At 33.7% G+C, this 18,327-nt stretch overlaps 3 protein-coding genes across 4 annotated transcripts; 2 read left to right on the top strand and 1 right to left on the bottom strand.

The window, feature by feature from the left end:
• Positions 1–1,746: 1,746 nt before the first annotated feature.
• On the bottom strand, positions 1,747–3,773 carry LOC123216762 (14 kDa proline-rich protein DC2.15-like). The gene has a single exon (XM_044637326.1). The coding sequence runs from the start codon at positions 2,387–2,389 to the stop codon at positions 1,994–1,996; it is 396 nt and encodes a 131-aa protein (XP_044493261.1). The 5' UTR covers positions 2,390–3,773; the 3' UTR covers positions 1,747–1,993.
• Positions 3,774–5,979: 2,206 nt separating this feature from the next.
• On the top strand, positions 5,980–8,911 carry LOC123218631 (subtilisin-like protease SBT1.7). Its single transcript, XM_044640145.1, has one exon. The coding sequence runs from the start codon at positions 6,331–6,333 to the stop codon at positions 8,626–8,628; it is 2,298 nt and encodes a 765-aa protein (XP_044496080.1). The 5' UTR covers positions 5,980–6,330; the 3' UTR covers positions 8,629–8,911.
• Positions 8,912–15,087: 6,176 nt separating this feature from the next.
• Positions 15,088–16,714, top strand: LOC123218641. Of its 2 annotated transcripts, none has more exons than XM_044640156.1 (2): positions 15,088–15,138; positions 15,271–16,714. In XM_044640156.1, exon 2 carries the CDS (start codon positions 15,498–15,500, stop codon positions 16,593–16,595), a length of 1,098 nt encoding a protein of 365 aa, XP_044496091.1. In that variant the 5' UTR covers positions 15,088–15,138; positions 15,271–15,497; the 3' UTR covers positions 16,596–16,714. The 2 variants fall into 2 exon arrangements, with proteins under 2 accessions (XP_044496091.1, XP_044496100.1); XM_044640165.1 differs by lacking the exon at positions 15,088–15,138 and having other exon boundaries at positions 15,284–15,301; positions 15,443–16,714.
• The last annotated feature ends 1,613 nt before the right edge of the window (positions 16,715–18,327 follow it).

Raw genomic sequence — 18,327 nt, forward strand, 5'->3', positions numbered from 1 at the left:
CATGTTTTCCGTTGGGGTTGATCCAATTCCACTCATACGCATCGAATGCATAATGTGAGAAATTGAATATTTGAACCAAAGGTCCTTCTTAATCTTTTTCCAAATTCTCCGCAACCAAACTATCTCTTTCTCTATATTTCCCACACCTATCGAATACCTTTACCTCTTCGTTTCTCCCAAAAATCAACTCTACATGGCCAAAACTCACGAGACTCCACAAAATGTGAAAAGAAGAAAAAAAATTAACAAATCACGACAAAGTTTTATTTGAATATTCTAATCTAAGCTGAGCACACAATTTCATCAATATGATCTTGTGGAGCCCATACTGGTGGGTGTCTTAATGTGCCTGTGACACAACAGTGCAGCAAGCAACTTCCACTAAGAAAATGACAAGATGAAACAACTAATCACTGTAGAAGATCTTTACATCAAACAAGGAAAATACAACTAGCTACCTTAACTTCTATCTCTAACTGTGTATTCATTATATTATTGAATAACCAGCAGAATTGATGAGAAAAATCATGAATGAGTTGATTTATCAAGCATCTTCATCATGTCTACTTTTGAAATTTTTGTGTTATGTCTTTTGAACCTTTTGTGTCATACTGAATTATGAATTTTCACAATGTTACATCTTGTACAAACATCCGGAAAAGAAGAAAAATGGTATTTGGATCTAAGTGGTGGCCATATAGAAAAGATTGACGTTAATATGTAAACGGTGATTAATTACTGAAAGAATAAGTTGGGCCAACTATGGGTGCAAGATTTTATTCTGTATTTTTCCTTTTTAGTCTCAGCCAAAACAACTAGTCTGATTTGGAAAGCTGGCACTGTTGTTTCTTTAAATTTCTAAATTAAATTTAAATATAATAGCCAAAACCAAAAAGTAATAATCATACTCAAGGTTTTCAAAACCGGACCGGACCGGTTTGACCGTGAACCGGTACTGTAGCCGATTACTGTTTAACATAAAACCGTTATAATGTTAATTTCGAGTTGGACTGCGATCGAACCGCCGGTTTGCGTCTGAACCGCGGTCCAACCGGTCAAGGCGATTCCCGGTTCAGAAGCTGTGTGTAAAAGCAATAGTTTTATTTCTTTCATGATGTATCCTGTTCCTTGCATTGCACGCAGACGTAGAAGGGTTTTGTTGCAACCGATGAATTTCTCCGACTGCACGTATTAATAAACCGCCGTTGATTCATCTCTTGTCGACGATGGTTTAAAGACACCTGCTAACGACGACGATGTTGCCGAGGGGTGGTGGTTTGCAGGCTCACAAGACAGCAGTTTCACAGCAATACTGCAACCTTTCACAGCGACTTCTCAGGCTAAGACGACGGCTGACGACGATGAGTTTCCGTTGCTATTGATTGGCGACTTTTCAGACAACGACGGGAAGCTGGTGTGTATCCAAGGCTTTGTAAACTATTTAAAAAACTGATGTTTTCGTTTGTTTGAATTTATTGTGTTTGAAAACTGTTGCTGTTTGAATTTACCGGTTAAGTAGCTATTTGAAAAATCAATGTTTTATCCATCCTTGATGAAAAGTATACAAAATATAAAATTTACTGTGTAAAACATATGTAATTACTAATTAAACATAGTTTTTTTAGGTTTTTATAACTAAAAAAATTTTTATATTTTCCAAAACCTAAAAAGATCCTGTCAGGAATTATCTCCAAATCTTCATTTAAAAAATGAAAAGAGAGTATGAGATCAAGAAAACAATCGACATGTTTATAATAAACACGTATAAACCATGTTGAATATTATTTTCAACAGAAGCACAATAGCGACAAGTAACAATGGAAGCAAGACAAACTTATTCACCATCAGCCCACAATCAGAATACCATCACACCATCACAACGAGAGTTAAACTGGCAGCAAACGACACGATAATGCATAACTTATAATCTTAGAAGTTGGAAACAACGAAATAGAAATATTACTAGGCACATTGGAAGCCAGAGGAAGCGTTCCTAGAACAGACGTTCAAAAGTAAGCTGAGATACTGGGCGATTAAGGTTGAGACCCAAAATGTTGGCTTTGATGACAGTGCAAAGGCAAACTGCAGCCTCAAGATCAGCAAGGCCTTGAATGAGAGAACAGCATGGAGTTACAGGTGGTGTGCCAACCGTCACATTCACCAGGGCACCAAGCACATCAGCGCATACACCTAGTTTAACAGCATCCCTAGGGCAGGAAGCTGTTCCCGAGCCTGATCCTGAACCTGATCCCGATCCTGATCCAGAGAAAGATCCTGAGCCGAGGGTTGGCATTGGTTTAGGGCAAGAGCTACATGCAGTGACTAGGGTAAAGAAGAGAATGTTGAATGCAAAGACGAAGGCAAGTGATGCTGAGGTTTTTGAAGACATGTCTAAAATCCTGACAGCTTCCTGATTATAATAGTAGTGTAGCAGAACCAAAGGTCCTTCTTAATCTTTTTCCAAATTCTCCGCAACCAAACTATCTCTTTCTCTTTATTTCCCACACCCAACAAAACCTAACCCTAACACCTCCTCCAATAACAACACTTATGACCGTGGTTTCATCTCTAGTGAGTTTTGTCCAGTCATCATTGCCTCCTCTCCAACTTTATTGTCTCTAGTCTTACTGTCTTCCATCTCTCGTGAGTTTTGACCATGTAGAGTTGATTTTTGGGAGAAACGAAGAGGTAAAGGTATTTGTTGTATCAGTAAAAGAAAGCGGAGATGGAGATTTATGTGTGTTATCAAATGGTGGAGGAATGATCTCAGGTGGTGGTGGCGGTGGCGGCAACAAAGGAAAGAGCATGTGAGAAATTGAATATTTGAACCTGTTAAACTAGAAATGCAGTTGAGTCTCCTTGAAGCCCATTTCTACTGATGTTCCGAAACCCAACTAGAAGAGAGCAGGAGCTGTTGAGGTGTAGCAGTCCAAATGTAAAGTTGCAGCCCATATTAACTTTTAACAAATGTTGTGCGTTTTGGTTTAAGTTCATTAAACCAAAAGTGCACTGTATGGGCAGAGAATGAAGCTTCTTCTGGACACTTCGTTTCTTCTTTCTTCTACTTCTTCTCACTTCAAAGTGTCTTAGTTTTGATAAAGATCAAACTGTGTTCCAAAGTTTAGGTCTCGTTAGTTAAAGCAATTATGTCTCAACGGTGTTGATTTAGATGGCCAACCTGGCCGTTGATTTGTTGTATAAATTCTGTATAAATGCCTAAATCGAATTAACGAAAAAGTGTGGAGGAATATTCAGTAATTGCTCTATTTTTTTCTTGTTTGGCTACTTTGATTTCTACTAATTCTTGCAATCTTTCTGAACCAAAGGTCCTTCTTAATCTTTTTCCAAATTCTCCACAACCAAACCATCTCTTTCTCTTTGTTTCCTACACCTAACAAAACCTAACCCTAACAGCTCCTCCGATAACAACACTCATGACCGTGGTTTCATCTCTAGTGAGTTTTGTCCAATCATCATTGCCTCCTCCCCAACTTCATCATCTCTAGTCTTACTCTCTTCCATCTATAGTGAGTTTTGATCGTGTAGAGTTGATTTTTGGGAGAAAACGAAGACGTAAAGGTGTTTATTGTATCAGTCAAAGAAAAAGGAGATGGAGATTCATGTGTGTTATCAAATGGTGGAGGAATGATTTTAATTTCGCAGTGGTGGTGGTGGCGCCGGCAGGAAAGGAAGGAGCATGTCGGTAATTTGAATTTTTGAATTTTAGGAGGATAGGATTGTAGTGGTTGTTCCAATGAGAAATGAGAAAAGTTTTACAATAGATTCAGATTTCAAAAAGTAGTCAAAGTCAAAGTGTACTCTTCTGGCTGGCTCAACCACTTTGACTCATGTTTGGCACGGACATTAACTCAATTTGACTGGTTTAACCATGGGTGAAAGCGGTTTGCATTGTAATACAGTTTCGAGAAGAAAATAGAACCACCAAAGGCCCCAACGCCCAGTCCAACTGGTTCAATTAACCGCTCCGATCCGAGCCTGACAACAATAATATATATATATAAATAAAATTATATATATTTATTTTTAATATATAATTTATATATATAAATAAAATAATATATTATTATATAATTAAGACCTTACTATTAAGACAAAACAGCGGAAGCACTGTCATCGGCTCATCGTCACTAACAAAGATTGTTGTGACATTCATTAATTCTCAAACACGTTCCCCAGTCAGTAGAGCAGGCAATCATTTACTTCTCCGTACTTTTTCCCAACAAATACGATGGACTTCTTAATGCTTCTCATCTCAGCTCTCAAACAATTATCTTTAAATGCTAATAATATCAACCTTTTCACGACGGATAAAATTGTTTTTTTCTTTTTTTTTTTATTACAAATTATTACAATGTGGTTTTAAAAGTATTAAAGATTGATTATGAATTACAAGAATCATTAGCTAAAATTTCGCCATGGCAACTAAAGGGCCGTTTGGTTGGTTAATAAAAATTGCTCAAATAATTTATTCATATTATTTGTATTATTTTATTTAATTTATAAATAATAAAAAATTTTGATTATTTTTTATTATTAATAGTAATATGATATATAATATAAGATCCAAAAATATTAAATAATTATTATAATTATATTCTTATTTATTAAATTTTTTAAGATAAAAATATTTTTATTTTTAATTAATATAATAGATAACATAAAAAATATTTAAGAATAATTATACTTAAAGTATTTAAGTAAAATAATAATTAGTATTTTTTTATAAACTCTAATTAAATATAATAATTATTTTTATTTATTTATTTTTATTAAATTTTATCAAACATAATAATAATTTATATCAATAATTTTTAAATTAATTTATTATTAAAATATCTTTTTAATTTTGATAATAAAATATTATTTAAATCAAATAAATGTTTCTTAATTGTCGTAAACGCAACTTCAAATTTTAAACAGGGAAGTTCCTTCAAATCATAATATATCCCTGCCGTTACGGTAAAGTTTACCTATAATTTCCACTTCTTAAGTCAGGGTGGTTGAAGAAGGGAGTTGATGGCATTCATGATTCTTACAAGAAATGACCTTCCTGCAACTTCCCTTGGCTCAATTAAATAAAACAAAGATGAGAATTGATTCTGTAATAATATTTAATCTAACCCAATTTAATCTCCCACACAATTTTCAGGAGGTTGGCAGTAGTGGGATTGAAATTTAAGGTCACATCAACAATCAACCTGGCAGGTTCGAACATGAAACCCTGGCAGTAGGTGCCATCATCCCTATAATATTTCTAACCAAATAATGAATGCCCATTATGTGGGTTATTCTTTAGAGTTAAACCATTTCCTTTTCACACTGTCCTTGTATTATTATTATTATTTTATTTTATTTTTTTAAACTCCAAATGGGAAAAGGAGGAGGAGAAAATCTGTTTCAAAATGCGAAAGCATATATTAAAAATGTGAACAACATTCTGCACATGAGAAATCAGAACCCGGCCACTAATGTTACGTCTTTTTTTAACATTATCTGAATTGAAAAGAGGATCAACCACGCCTTATAAAACAAAGTTATTGGCGGTGGAGCATCATTTGTTTTGCAATAATCCCTGAGCTTCGGCGAAATCTGAACGGTTGCCGAAGGCTACTTTCTAAGTCCACTTTTGGCAATGGCTGATAAAGTAATTAAAAAACTGCCGCTTTATATTTTTATCTATTAAAGTCCACTCACAAGTTACTTTATTATCTAATATAGTACATGTGACTGCGGCCCCACCCAAAGTTGAATCAGCTGTATTGCATTGGAACCTTCCCGTGAGAAAGTAAATCGGTGTTAATTATTTTAATTTGAGATTAATTTGTCTTAATAATATTAAATTTATAGAATTACGTTTTAATTAGGCAAACTAACTAGTAATATGATTGCTAAATAAAGACGAGTACCCGTCATCCACCCAACACTAAGAAATATCAAATATAAAAATCTATTTCTTCGAAATGGCAGAGATAGAATATTATTGCAGTTTGTTTCCCTTTTTCTGCAAAAGAAAAAGATAAAGGTCATCTATCTAATCAGTAGTACCGGCTAGTAGCAGGATTGGAGAATCTCGAGAGAGCTGTGAGTGATTGACGTACATAAAACAAAAAGCTGCTGTAATCTAAGCTGTATCCACAAACACGCTCTTTCTGTCTTTTTGTCTTAACGCAATTTTTCAAACAACAACACTCTTCCGGTGATTTCTGAGTTCACTGTTCAGACCCGTAGACTCTTCACTCAGCTGTTGAAAGCTTTCTATATCTATCTCGTCTCTCTCTGTTTCGAGAGAGCAAGAGTTCTCGGCCGAAGATGACGACGTTTAGGTCTCTCGTTATTTTTCTCGTTCTTCTGGGTTTCAGCCACGTGTCCCTCGCGGCTATGCGGAACAACCAAAACCAGAGCAAGAGATCGACTTATATTGTATACATGGCAAAACGCCAGATGCCACCGAGCTTCGAGCACCATTCTTATTGGTATGATTCATCACTCAAATCTGTATCGGCCTCAGCTCAAATTCTTTACACTTACGACAATGCAATCCATGGATTTTCGACGAGCTTAACACCTAAAGAAGCTCGTTTACTCGAGAGCCAACCCGGGATCCTTTCAGTTCTGCCTGAGTTAAAGTACGAGTTACATACAACTCGGACTCCCCGATTTCTCGGACTGGATAAAAGTGATGATATGCTCCCAGATTCAGCCTCCGGGAGTGATGTCATCATCGGAGTTTTAGATACCGGAGTTTGGCCTGAAAGCAAGAGTTTTGATGACACCGGACTCGGCCCTGTACCGAGTAACTGGAAGGGCGCCTGTGAAGCCGGTACAAATTTCAGTTCGTCTAATTGTAATAGAAAATTAATCGGTGCTAGATACTTCTCGAAAGGTTATGAGGCTATATTAGGCCCGATTGATGAAAGCAAAGAGTCGAAATCTCCGCGTGATGACGATGGCCACGGCACTCACACGGCCAGCACTGCAGCTGGATCCATTGTTGAAGGCGCGAGCTTGTTTGGCTACGCCGCTGGCACTGCGCGAGGGATGGCTCCTCGCGCCAGAGTTGCTGTGTACAAGGTTTGCTGGATTGGTGGTTGTTTTAGCTCTGATATATTGGCAGCCATTGATAAGGCCATTGAAGATAATGTCAATGTTCTTTCAATGTCTCTCGGCGGTGGCATGTCTGATTACCACAGAGACAGTGTTGCAATTGGCGCATTTGCAGCAATGGAGAAAGGGATTTTAGTCTCTTGTTCAGCTGGAAACGCCGGTCCAAGCTCGTTCAGTTTATCAAATGTGGCGCCATGGATTACCACAGTCGGTGCCGGCACTCTGGACCGAGACTTTCCGGCTTTTGTCAGCCTTGGCAATGGCCAAAACTACTCTGGAGTGTCACTTTTTAAAGGAAACCCCTTACCAGGAAAATTATTGCCTTTTGTTTATGCTGGTAATGCTAGTAACGCAACAAATGGGAATTTGTGTATGATGGGTACTTTGATTCCTGAGAAAGTTTCAGGAAAAATTGTGTTGTGTGATAGAGGAATAAATGCAAGGGTTCAGAAAGGAGCTGTAGTTGAAGAAGCTGGTGGCTTGGGGATGGTTTTATCTAACACCGCCGCTAATGGTGAAGAATTGGTAGCTGATGCACATTTGTTACCGGCCACCGCTGTTGGTCAAACATACGGCGATGCTGTTAAGAAATACTTGTTTTCAGATCCTAACCCAACCGTGACAATTTTGTTCGAAGGAACTAAACTGGGCATTGAACCATCACCGGTGGTGGCAGCATTTAGTTCAAGAGGCCCCAACTCCATCACGGCGGAGATACTAAAGCCAGATATGATTGCGCCAGGTGTCAACATCCTGGCGGGCTGGTCAGGCTTAGTGGGACCAACTGGGTTGGCAACGGATAGTCGGCGCGTGGGATTCAACATTATATCAGGCACATCAATGTCTTGCCCACATGTTAGCGGCCTGGCTGCATTGCTTAAAGCCGCCCACCCAGACTGGAGCCCGGCAGCCATTAAGTCAGCCCTCATGACCACCGCCTATATTGTGTATAAAAATGGTGAAAAATTGCAGGATATTGCTACAGGAAAAGCCTCCACACCGTTTGATCATGGCGCTGGACATGTTGACCCTGTATCAGCCCTCAATCCAGGATTGGTGTATGATTTAACGGTGGATGATTATCTGGGCTTCCTCTGTGCATTGAATTACACAGAGTCAGAGATAAACAGTGTTGCGAGAAGAAATTTCACATGTGATGCTGGTAAAAAATACAGCCTCACTGATCTCAACTATCCTTCTTTTGCAGTGAATATTGACGCAGCCCAGATGGGCAGTGGCTCCATTGTTTTCAAGTACCCGCGCACACTGACCAACGTGGGCTCACCGGGGACTTACAAGGTGTCGATATCATCACAAAGCCCTGCAGCTAAAATATCTGTGGAGCCACCGGTGTTGACTTTTACACAGATGAATGAGAAGAAAACGTATACTGCCACCTTCACTGTAACTTCGATGGCTACCAGTACGAATAGCTTTGGTCGAATTGAGTGGTCTGATGGGAAGCACATTGTGGGCAGTCCTGTTTCGTTTAGCTGGAATTAATTAGTGGGGAACAATAAGGGGAAAAAGTTGTCTTTAGATTTTAAATATTGATTTTCTTATTATCCACCGGCAGAAACTGATTGCTGGGACTATTGTTCTGAGGGAGGAACCAGGGGCACCAGATGTTCACTGTTTTCTTTCACAGTGTACAGTGGTAACATTAACGGCATGTATCCATTTCAGTGCCTTGCTGTAGACCAAATTTCGCTTGTATCGTCAATTTGTGTTCTTTTCCTACGGCTCTTATGGCTTCAATATAATAAAAATCTATATTTATAGTGGAGATAACAATGGAAGGGATGTTTTAGCACAGTCCACTCTATGTGTGTATATATATATATAAAATAGAAATAACAATGAGTCAGGTTAGACGGACTCTGGCACGATTTATTATGCTTAGGGGTCGAGTTGGTCTTAAGTTCGTCAAACAGGCTAGCCTGGTTCTTAACGATTGAAGGGCATATGGTACAGTCCAAAACCGTTTGGGTTGTGCTTTCACGAGCCAATTTGTATATTTTTATGGACGTTTGGCAGGTTGATTCATATGTTTCTGTGAACCAGTCCACTAAACATATAATATTTTTATTTTAATTATTTTCATTAAATTTTAATTATATAATTAATTAATATTTTTATTAGGTCAACCTACAAGCCATACAATAACCCGCGACATAGCTGTGCCAAAAATATTAACTAAAAATAATTTTGATATTTAGTAATATAAATGTACAATCAATTTACAGAGATGGATTTTTGAAATCAAGTTTTTCCACTAGTCAATCAAGTAGGGTTGGATTCGAGCCGAATCGAGTCCGAGCTCGGCTCGGTTTATTATGGCCGGCTCGAGTTCGACTCGAGCCAAACTCGGCTTGACTCGTTTTCGGCTTGGCTCATTTACGGCTTGACTCATTTTTCATATCAAAACGATATTGTTTTGTATATATATGGATCAAAACGACGTCGTTTTGTATAAAAAATTTTAAAAAAAATCTACCGAGCCAGCTCAAGCTCGATCGAGCTGAGCTGAGCCCGGCTCATTTCGAGCTCGAATCGAGCCGAGCCAAGCTTGAGCTCGAGCTGGCTTGGCTCGAGTCCAGCCCTACAATCAAGCAAGCAGTCAAGTGATTAATGAAATTTCAACGTTCCCCCTCAAGTTATTGCCTAAATGTCACAGATGCATGTCCACCCAATTTGAGACTGCTTTGGTTAGAATATCAACTAATTGATACTTTAATTTAATCTTAGGCAAGTCTAAAATTTTCCCGTTGAGATTAGATTCTTCTTAATAAAAAATTTGTTCTACTCAATATTATCGGAAATATATTAGATCTATAAATATAGATATCAAAACCAATATTACATAAAACTAATTAACTTGTGTTAAGATTCAATCTACATACTTATATATCACTTAGTTTACTCAACTTTATTGGATGTTAAATTTTTTTTTATTTGAGTCTCCAACATTCTCGTTCAAGTGCAACAATCATAAACTATTAGACCCATCATTTGACTTAGTTGGTTTTTTATTGGGTGTATTATCGTTTGTATCTAGGAACATTTTAAACTATTGGGCTCGCCGTTAAGTTTTACCCTGATATCATGTCATAAATATATTGGATCTATAAGTTTAGAAATCAAAATATATATTACACAAAACTAATTGATTTATATTAAGGATCAATTCACATATTTATATATCACTCGCTTTACTTATTTTTGTTAGATGTGAGACTCTCTTTATTTTTTATTTGAGTCTCCAACAAATATGGTTTGTATGATCGTATTGTACTAAATTATGGACAATATTACATGAAACTTTATGATACAACATAGTCTATTGGTTGCCTAAATAGATTACCCAAAATTGGCAAGAGAAGCCTTATCTATAATGCTTTCCAAAGTCCAAGTGTCATACCCCTAAATTCAACTTATGCATTTCAAAAACATATTACTTCTAGCTTCTCCGCATAACAAGATTGTCACATATAAAGGTAAAGTAATCTAAAGTGGATCATTTGTTATCCATAACTCTAACCTAATCGACATCACTATATCCATCTATGCTTTGATAATATGTGTTATTTGTGAACAAGATTCCTTTTCATGTATCAGAATGCAAATGCCTTAAAATATGCAATACTACATTTATTTGTTTTTTTTATAGGATTATACATATATTAAATTATAACACTTAATGCACTAGTAAGATACAGCCTTATGTGAGCTAAGTACATCAATCTCTTTACAGGAAATGGTGTCTTCTCTTATTAGCAATCTTTTATCAGTCTCAGTACATAATTTCAAGTCTTCTTATATTGGTGTATTGATTGATTAACATCCTAACATTCTAGTCTCTTTAAAGGATGTAAGACATTTTTTAGAAACTTCAATTCCAAAAAAATATTTTAGAGAATCTAAATCTTTCATTTCAAATTTTTTAGATAAACAATTATACTGAGTTAAAGGAAAAATACATTGAACTTTTATGAAAAACAACATCTATTGTAACATCTATCGAGTTAGAGGATGGTGATATTGATATCCTTTTTTATATACAAGAAACACGCATCACAATGCTCGTGGAGTCAACTTACTTTGCTGATACTTGTAGAGGTATACAAATTCTATTATCCAAAAACACAGGAATGGGGCAATAATTATGTTATCGAGGACCTTAAATGGTGTTTATAAGTCAAGAGGGTTGACAAATATATGATTAGTTAAAACTTTGATATTACCCATCATTGTCTCTACGAAAAACCTATATTTGTGCACTGTGTTGAACCTAAATCATTTTATGATTTTTTTTAAATAACTAGTTTACTTCACTATAGACTTCTTCAAGTACAATTAAGTCATCCTAGTATAATTATCAATACAAGTAAGAAACCAAAGTTATCTACCCAAAGCTAGGATATTAGATGACCCTAGATATCAAAATTTATGATTTTAAAAAAGAATCGACTTTTATTTGAAATTAAAAAAACAAAACATGATGACTCTTTGCCAATTCACAAATAACAAAACAAGAACTTTGTGTTATAGAGGCTTTTTTTCTAGTATCAAATTATTGATGGTGAAAATTGTACCGATTATAAGTATATCGGATTAATAAGATTTTGGTGCAAGATATAAATAGTTGAAATTCAAATATGATGAGACAAATAGTTTTAAGTGGTTTGGCCAAAATAAACTCTATATTGGTCTATGTCTATAGTGTTACTATTAATATGTAGAAAAAGAATTACAAGAAACTTATAAAAAAAAAAATTGTCCTTCCAATATTCCCAAGATCTTTTGATTATCCTCTTTTTATATAAATGGAAAATAAATTTGAATTAATGCAATAATTAAGAATAATGATGGAGTAGTGACTTCGAGCTATAAGAAAAAATAAATATATTGTTGTTAGTTTATTATTAAATTTTAGTGAAATAAGCTCGTACTCATAAAAAACTAATAAGTTATGTGCTCTTGACCATTTCAACGTAATGTCTATGGCTTTTTAAATTTTTTTAACTCAATGTGATTCATTCCATGTTGCCATATTTTTTATATAATGCATGTGATTATGATATTGTTTTTCGTATTTTATTTTAGGTAATTTAGAAATAAATTAGGAAAACACAATCAAATACGTGTATTTTATAAATTTTTCTCTTTTTATAGATATGTAAAAGATAATTTTTTATAAATTTAATAAAATTATATATATTTATTTTAAATATATAAATATATATTCATATTTATATATATTATTATATAATTTAATAAATTTAAATTAAAAATAAAATAATATTTAATTATATAAATATAAACACTTAAAATAAATACATATAATAATATATTAATAAATTTAGGCCATTGAGGCTTGAATTGAGACGCCTATCCCTAGCAATCTGATTTCTGAGAGGGCCCAATTTGTCAATCATCACCAGCGTGAAAGCTGAGCCTACGCCATTAGTTGTACAAATACATGATTATGAACAGACCAATCGGCTCTTTCCGTCCCAGAGTTTGACCAAACTTACGTATTTTCACTTTTAAATTTTAAAAAATCAATTTTTACTTATCATCTATTTATATAATAAATTTATTAAATTTTATTAAAAATTATATACCTGTTATAAATATTTAAAGTATCAATATATTTTTATTAATTAAAAAATTTATTATTTAAACTCTTAAAAAATATTAAAATTCTAACCAACTTTTAATATTTTGTATTTTAATATATTTTTTAAGATATATCCATTATTTTTGAAACTATTAAAAATATATTAAAATTTAAAAAATTTTAATGTACTTTTTGAACTTTTTATTTTTATTTTTAAAAAGCCCTAAAAATTTATTATTGCATTTTAATGTATATAAACTAATGTGTTTTAATATAATTTAATAGTTTTAAATTTAAGATAAATAAATAATTTGATCATCCGATAATATTAATACACATATAAGAAAAGTACGTATGATATTATCCCATGATTTACATTAATTTATCTCAAGTAACTCTAAGATAGATGTAACACTATCAAATTTTATATATTTAAAACATATACTTTCAAAGAAGAAATTGGTATTTGGTATGTGAGTTCACATTTAAATTATAATTAGAGTTAAATTCGAATCGAATTAAGTTTAAACTTATTTAAGCTTGAGCTCAGCTTGTTTAAGAGGAATTAAGTTTTGGACTCAATTAGATACTAAAACAATATCGTTTTTATACGTATTAATTAAAATAATGTTATTTTAGTTGATTCATATTAAATTTTTTAAGATTGAGAGTTTTATGAACCGAACACTTTTAAAAGTCGAGCTTGAGATAAAACTTGAAAAATACTGAATTCCCGTATTTGAACTCAAATTTGTTTAACTTAAACTCATTTGAAACTTGAACAAATTAAACTCAAATAAATTCGATTTGAATCCATCATTAATTATAACATATGATCACCCTTTAATTGTTTGGTTAAAATGTATTTATCTATACCAAATATTAGTTATAATCTTAATTAGAACTCAAACATAATCCATGAAGTCAGTCAAATAACAAGATTTAACAATTTACCATAAAATCAATATTATTGCCAAATAAAGCTAAGCTTGTTGTGTTAACAGTTAGCATCAAATCAAGATGATAATCACCAAATTAATTAGCCGGTGGGCTGTAGTTGTTTTATTTTATATTATTAAAAGACCAAAAGGAATAAAATAAAATAAAATAAAATAATCAAACTACAGTATGTGTCTTAGGATTCCCATTCTTGTTGGGTGAATCTTAAACAGGATTAATCATACTTACCCACATAAAAGAAAATGAAAAGAAACTTTTGCAATCTATCCTCAGAAATTAAATATTTGTATGGAATAATAATAATTATTACGTCTTAAAATGAGTGAAATATTATACTATATTTGTAAATTTGTAATTTATCTAATATAATATTATGATTATATTTTGAATTTATCTATGTAATTAATATAGGCAATATAATTGATTAAAATTATTATTATTATTATTATAGCTTTATTTGTTTTTCTCGAAGTTTCAGTGCTTTTCTTTTTTTTTAACCCACGCCGGATGAACTTTAATCACAAAGGAAATGAAATACAAGACATTCTTTTACCAGAGAGAGGGGCAAAGGCAACATCATTCACCTTTAATTTTACAAGACAGAAAGAGGGAGAGAGAGAGAGAGAGAGAGAGAGACTGAATCATTCACAAGCCGCCCATGAAATAATAACATTGCAAAATGTTAATATCAAATATATTCAGCCATTTTTACACCACCACAAAAATTCTAACCCACCGACTCTTCATTCATAGAATTAAGTCGCCTTACCAAACCTTTCTCTTTCTTTCTACTCTCCATTTGTCTTCATCTCATGAGTTTGATGAATACTACTGCTGCCAAGAATCAAACGGAATCATGGAAATTATAGGTAATAAAAATAAGAAAATGTATAAATATAAAAAATATAAAATTTTTAATAAATACTAAATTTGATAAAAATACAACATTTCTTTTTAAAAAATAGTACGACACATCAACTTTTTAGTTATAATAAAGATGTGCACTCAAAAGTCGAGGATGAAATTTTTTATATTTTCAAAACTCACTAAAAATGTTTCGTACCAATTTTGAAGTGATTCGAAAACGCATAAAGGCATTGCTTCCTTGTGTGTAAGCAAGCATCTGCACATTAATTTATTGGCTTTTTCTGTAGTATACACTAAATTTTTTTCATAAAATACTAAATCTTGAGCCGAGCAAAGCTGTCCATGGTAAACGTGAATTGGTTGCATGCCATTAAATATTTAAATTTCTTTCAAAGTATTTTTGTGTATATAAAATTTGCATGCCTTTTTGTGCCCCACTTCGCCACAAACCAACCATTCTGTCGACCACAATAATGTATCGAAAGCGAAATCCAGAAGCGCATAAATTCTCGTTGAGGTCAGGCCAGGGGCATGGTTGGCCGGCTTGATGGCGCGCTCGCTAGGTCGCTATTGTTTCTTTTTTTATAGTGATCAAATAATTTTAAACCAGAAATAAAATATTATTTATTTATTTATATGATGATATTTTATTATTTGTATATAAATTTGATAATATATTTTATTGTTTTGTTCAGTCTCAAGGAAGAAAAAAGAGATGCTGTTTGGGTCGCCTGCACTGACTTCTCTATTGCTATAGTTTCTTTAATGCTTTACTTGCTTATTTTCCACTTGTCCAATTTTATTCAAATTTTTTTCTTCTTCCTATATAAACTCTCATTCTCTTTCTCCTCTTTGCCTTCTTCACAGGGAGATTACATCATTCCCCCTATAGTTTTATTCTGAATTAGTACAGCTGGTAAATATGGCAAGTGGGTTCTCTGCAGAAGATAAATTATTGGAAGGAGGACGTTTAAGCGATCGGGAAGAAGAAGAAGAAGAAGAAGAAGCATTATCCCTCTCTGATTTACCACTCAATTTGATCAACATTCAAGATAACCGTGTTGATCAAAACCAGTCCCGCGACGAACCGAGGTGTCAAGTGAAAGATCCCGAAGATCAAGAGTTCAATTTCGGGTCATGGGGTGGGTCTCTTTCAACAGAATCAGAAATGTGCGCAGCCGATGACGTGTTTTTCAAAGGTCAAATTTTACCATTACGTTTCTCAGTGAGTTCAGAGAGCGGGTTAACCAGGTTAACTCAGCATGACTCGAGCCGCAACTCAGCCACATCATGCCTATCAAGGTCCGAGTCCATGGACCACTTGAGCTCAGTAGATAGATTAACAAGCATTAACAGTAGCACAAGCAGCAGCAGTAGAAGCCATAACTCATCAACCACCACCACCTCCGCCACCACAACCACCAAAAATTCAAACCCTAGAATCATTAGAAACCAGTTTCACACCTATCCAAGCCCCAAGCCCCAAATTAGAGTCTCCACTTCACAATTACGCCGCAACACCAGCGGTAACCGGACCCAAAAATCGACAGTTTGGAAATTCTTTCGGGTCGGGTTGGTTCGAACCCCAGATATCGAATTGCAAGATGTAAAGGTTCGGCATAAAAGTTGTGTTAGTCGAAACAGTAGCAGTGGCAGTAGCAGTAGCAGCATCAAGAATTATAGCAAACAAGATTTGAAGATTATGGGGAAGAAGCATAAGAAGAAACAGAATTTGTTGGATAAGAAAATGGGTTTGTTTAGTGGGTGTAAATGTTCAATTACAGCAGTTGAAACGGTTCCACTGAACAATATTGTGCTCATAAAAAGTGAGGGTGAAGTAAGCAGGATTAACAATGGTGGAAGCAGTAGTGGGAAGGAAAAGAAACTGCACGAGTTGAAGATAAAGCAGAAAATGAAAGAAAAGCAACAAGGAAAGCAAGCTATGTCACGTCATCGAACGTTTGAATGGTTAAAGGAGCTTTCACATGCAAGCTATGTTGATGGAGAAAAACTTGATTAGCAGACGCATGCTTCTTTTTCCTTCTTCTCATCATTGTATTGTTGTCTCTTTTGAATTTACTATTATTTTTTTATTGTAATTTTTCTGTATTTTAAATTAAATGAAGTTGTTCTTAGCAACGACTGTGTTATCTAATAAGGATACAGAAATTAAATAATTTTAAATTTAAAAAAAAAAAAATAAAGCTCTGAATGATTAGAGTAGAGAGTAATGGAAATGAAGAGGATCGCAGTGGAGAGACAGAGAGGTACTGTGCTTGTCATGATAAAAGTATGAATTTTGATACTTTAATTTATGTGAAAACGGCAAGTCGTCTCGTGAGGGTCACTAAAGTGTAAACGATGACTTGAGGTGGAGAAAAAAAGAGGGAGAGGCAATGGTGGGTGATTTGAATTTGAAGATATGCAATGGCTGGAAAAGCAAAAAGATGAACACATGAGAAATCCGTTTAAAACCATTTCAAAGGTGCAGAGGTGCGTTGAATTTTTCTTGTACCATCAGCCATTTGAAAATTTTTTAAGGCCAAACAGCTTGTTTCCACCCAAGTTACATTGAAACCTCAAAATGATTTTCACACCCTTTTAAAAACCTAAATATATATTTAGGTATAAACAAAATTTTATTAAAAAATTTAGTTTATTATATCCTTTTAGTTAAACTAAATTTTGTTAAATTTGAGTTCAGTTATAGGTAAACCGAGCCAAATTTAAACCCAAACAAACTTAAATTTAACTCGATTCGAATCTGACCCTGACTTAATTTAAGCCAACCTTTTTGTTTTCTTTCAGGGTTAGCTCTAAACTTTCCCCTTCTCTCAATGCCTCACACCTCACAAATTAATTTGGGAATTTTACCTGCACAAATATTTTAATGATTTCTTGTGGAGCAGTGTTGTCTATAACCATTATAGATATATAATTATATATATTATTATATAATTAAATATTATTTTATTTTAAATTAAAAATCATTTAATTATTTAATAATATATACATAAATGTGTATATATTTATGTGTTTAAAATAAGTACACAAGTAATATTATGTATATCTATTTTTTAGTACACAAATATAAATATATAGATAAATGATGTGACCTCATATGAGTAAATATTACTTTATTAATAATTTAAAATCACTCAATTATTATATATAGTTTTATTGTTTATATACACAAATAATAATTTATCACTATATGATTGAATATTGTTATATCTCTAATTTAAAACTATCTAATTATATAATGATATATCATTATTTATGTATAAAATTATACACATAAACTACTCTTATCTTTAATATCTAAAGTGAAACTCATCTTGCGTATAAGATTATTCTATCTTATACTAACATTACATCAACCCCTCCGATGTTTTGGATCGAATCGAATCCATTCATAATGAAAAAAATGGTCAGTTTTTTCCTGTGAATGGATCGTAATAATTGGTAAAATATGTGACTAAAATAAGCACGAAAATTAAGTAAAGAAAAAAGTTAAGTTCATCCCTGTATAAAACCAGCATTAAAAGACAGAAATAAATACGATGAATATTGGCTAATGGCACCTCTAACCCCCCAGCCATTCATCTAAAATATGAACAGTGTTGCTATGTAGAAAGAACCTAATTTATTGGACTTTCAAGGAAATCTGGGCCTTTAAACTGGATCCTCGTGATGTTGGCCCATTAAACAAACCGTGCCCATTATCAAAAGACTACATGTATTGTCTCTCG

Source organism: Mangifera indica, chromosome 1, assembly GCF_011075055.1.
Source record: "Mangifera indica cultivar Alphonso chromosome 1, CATAS_Mindica_2.1, whole genome shotgun sequence".
Classification (NCBI taxonomy): Eukaryota; Viridiplantae; Streptophyta; class Magnoliopsida; order Sapindales; family Anacardiaceae; genus Mangifera; species Mangifera indica.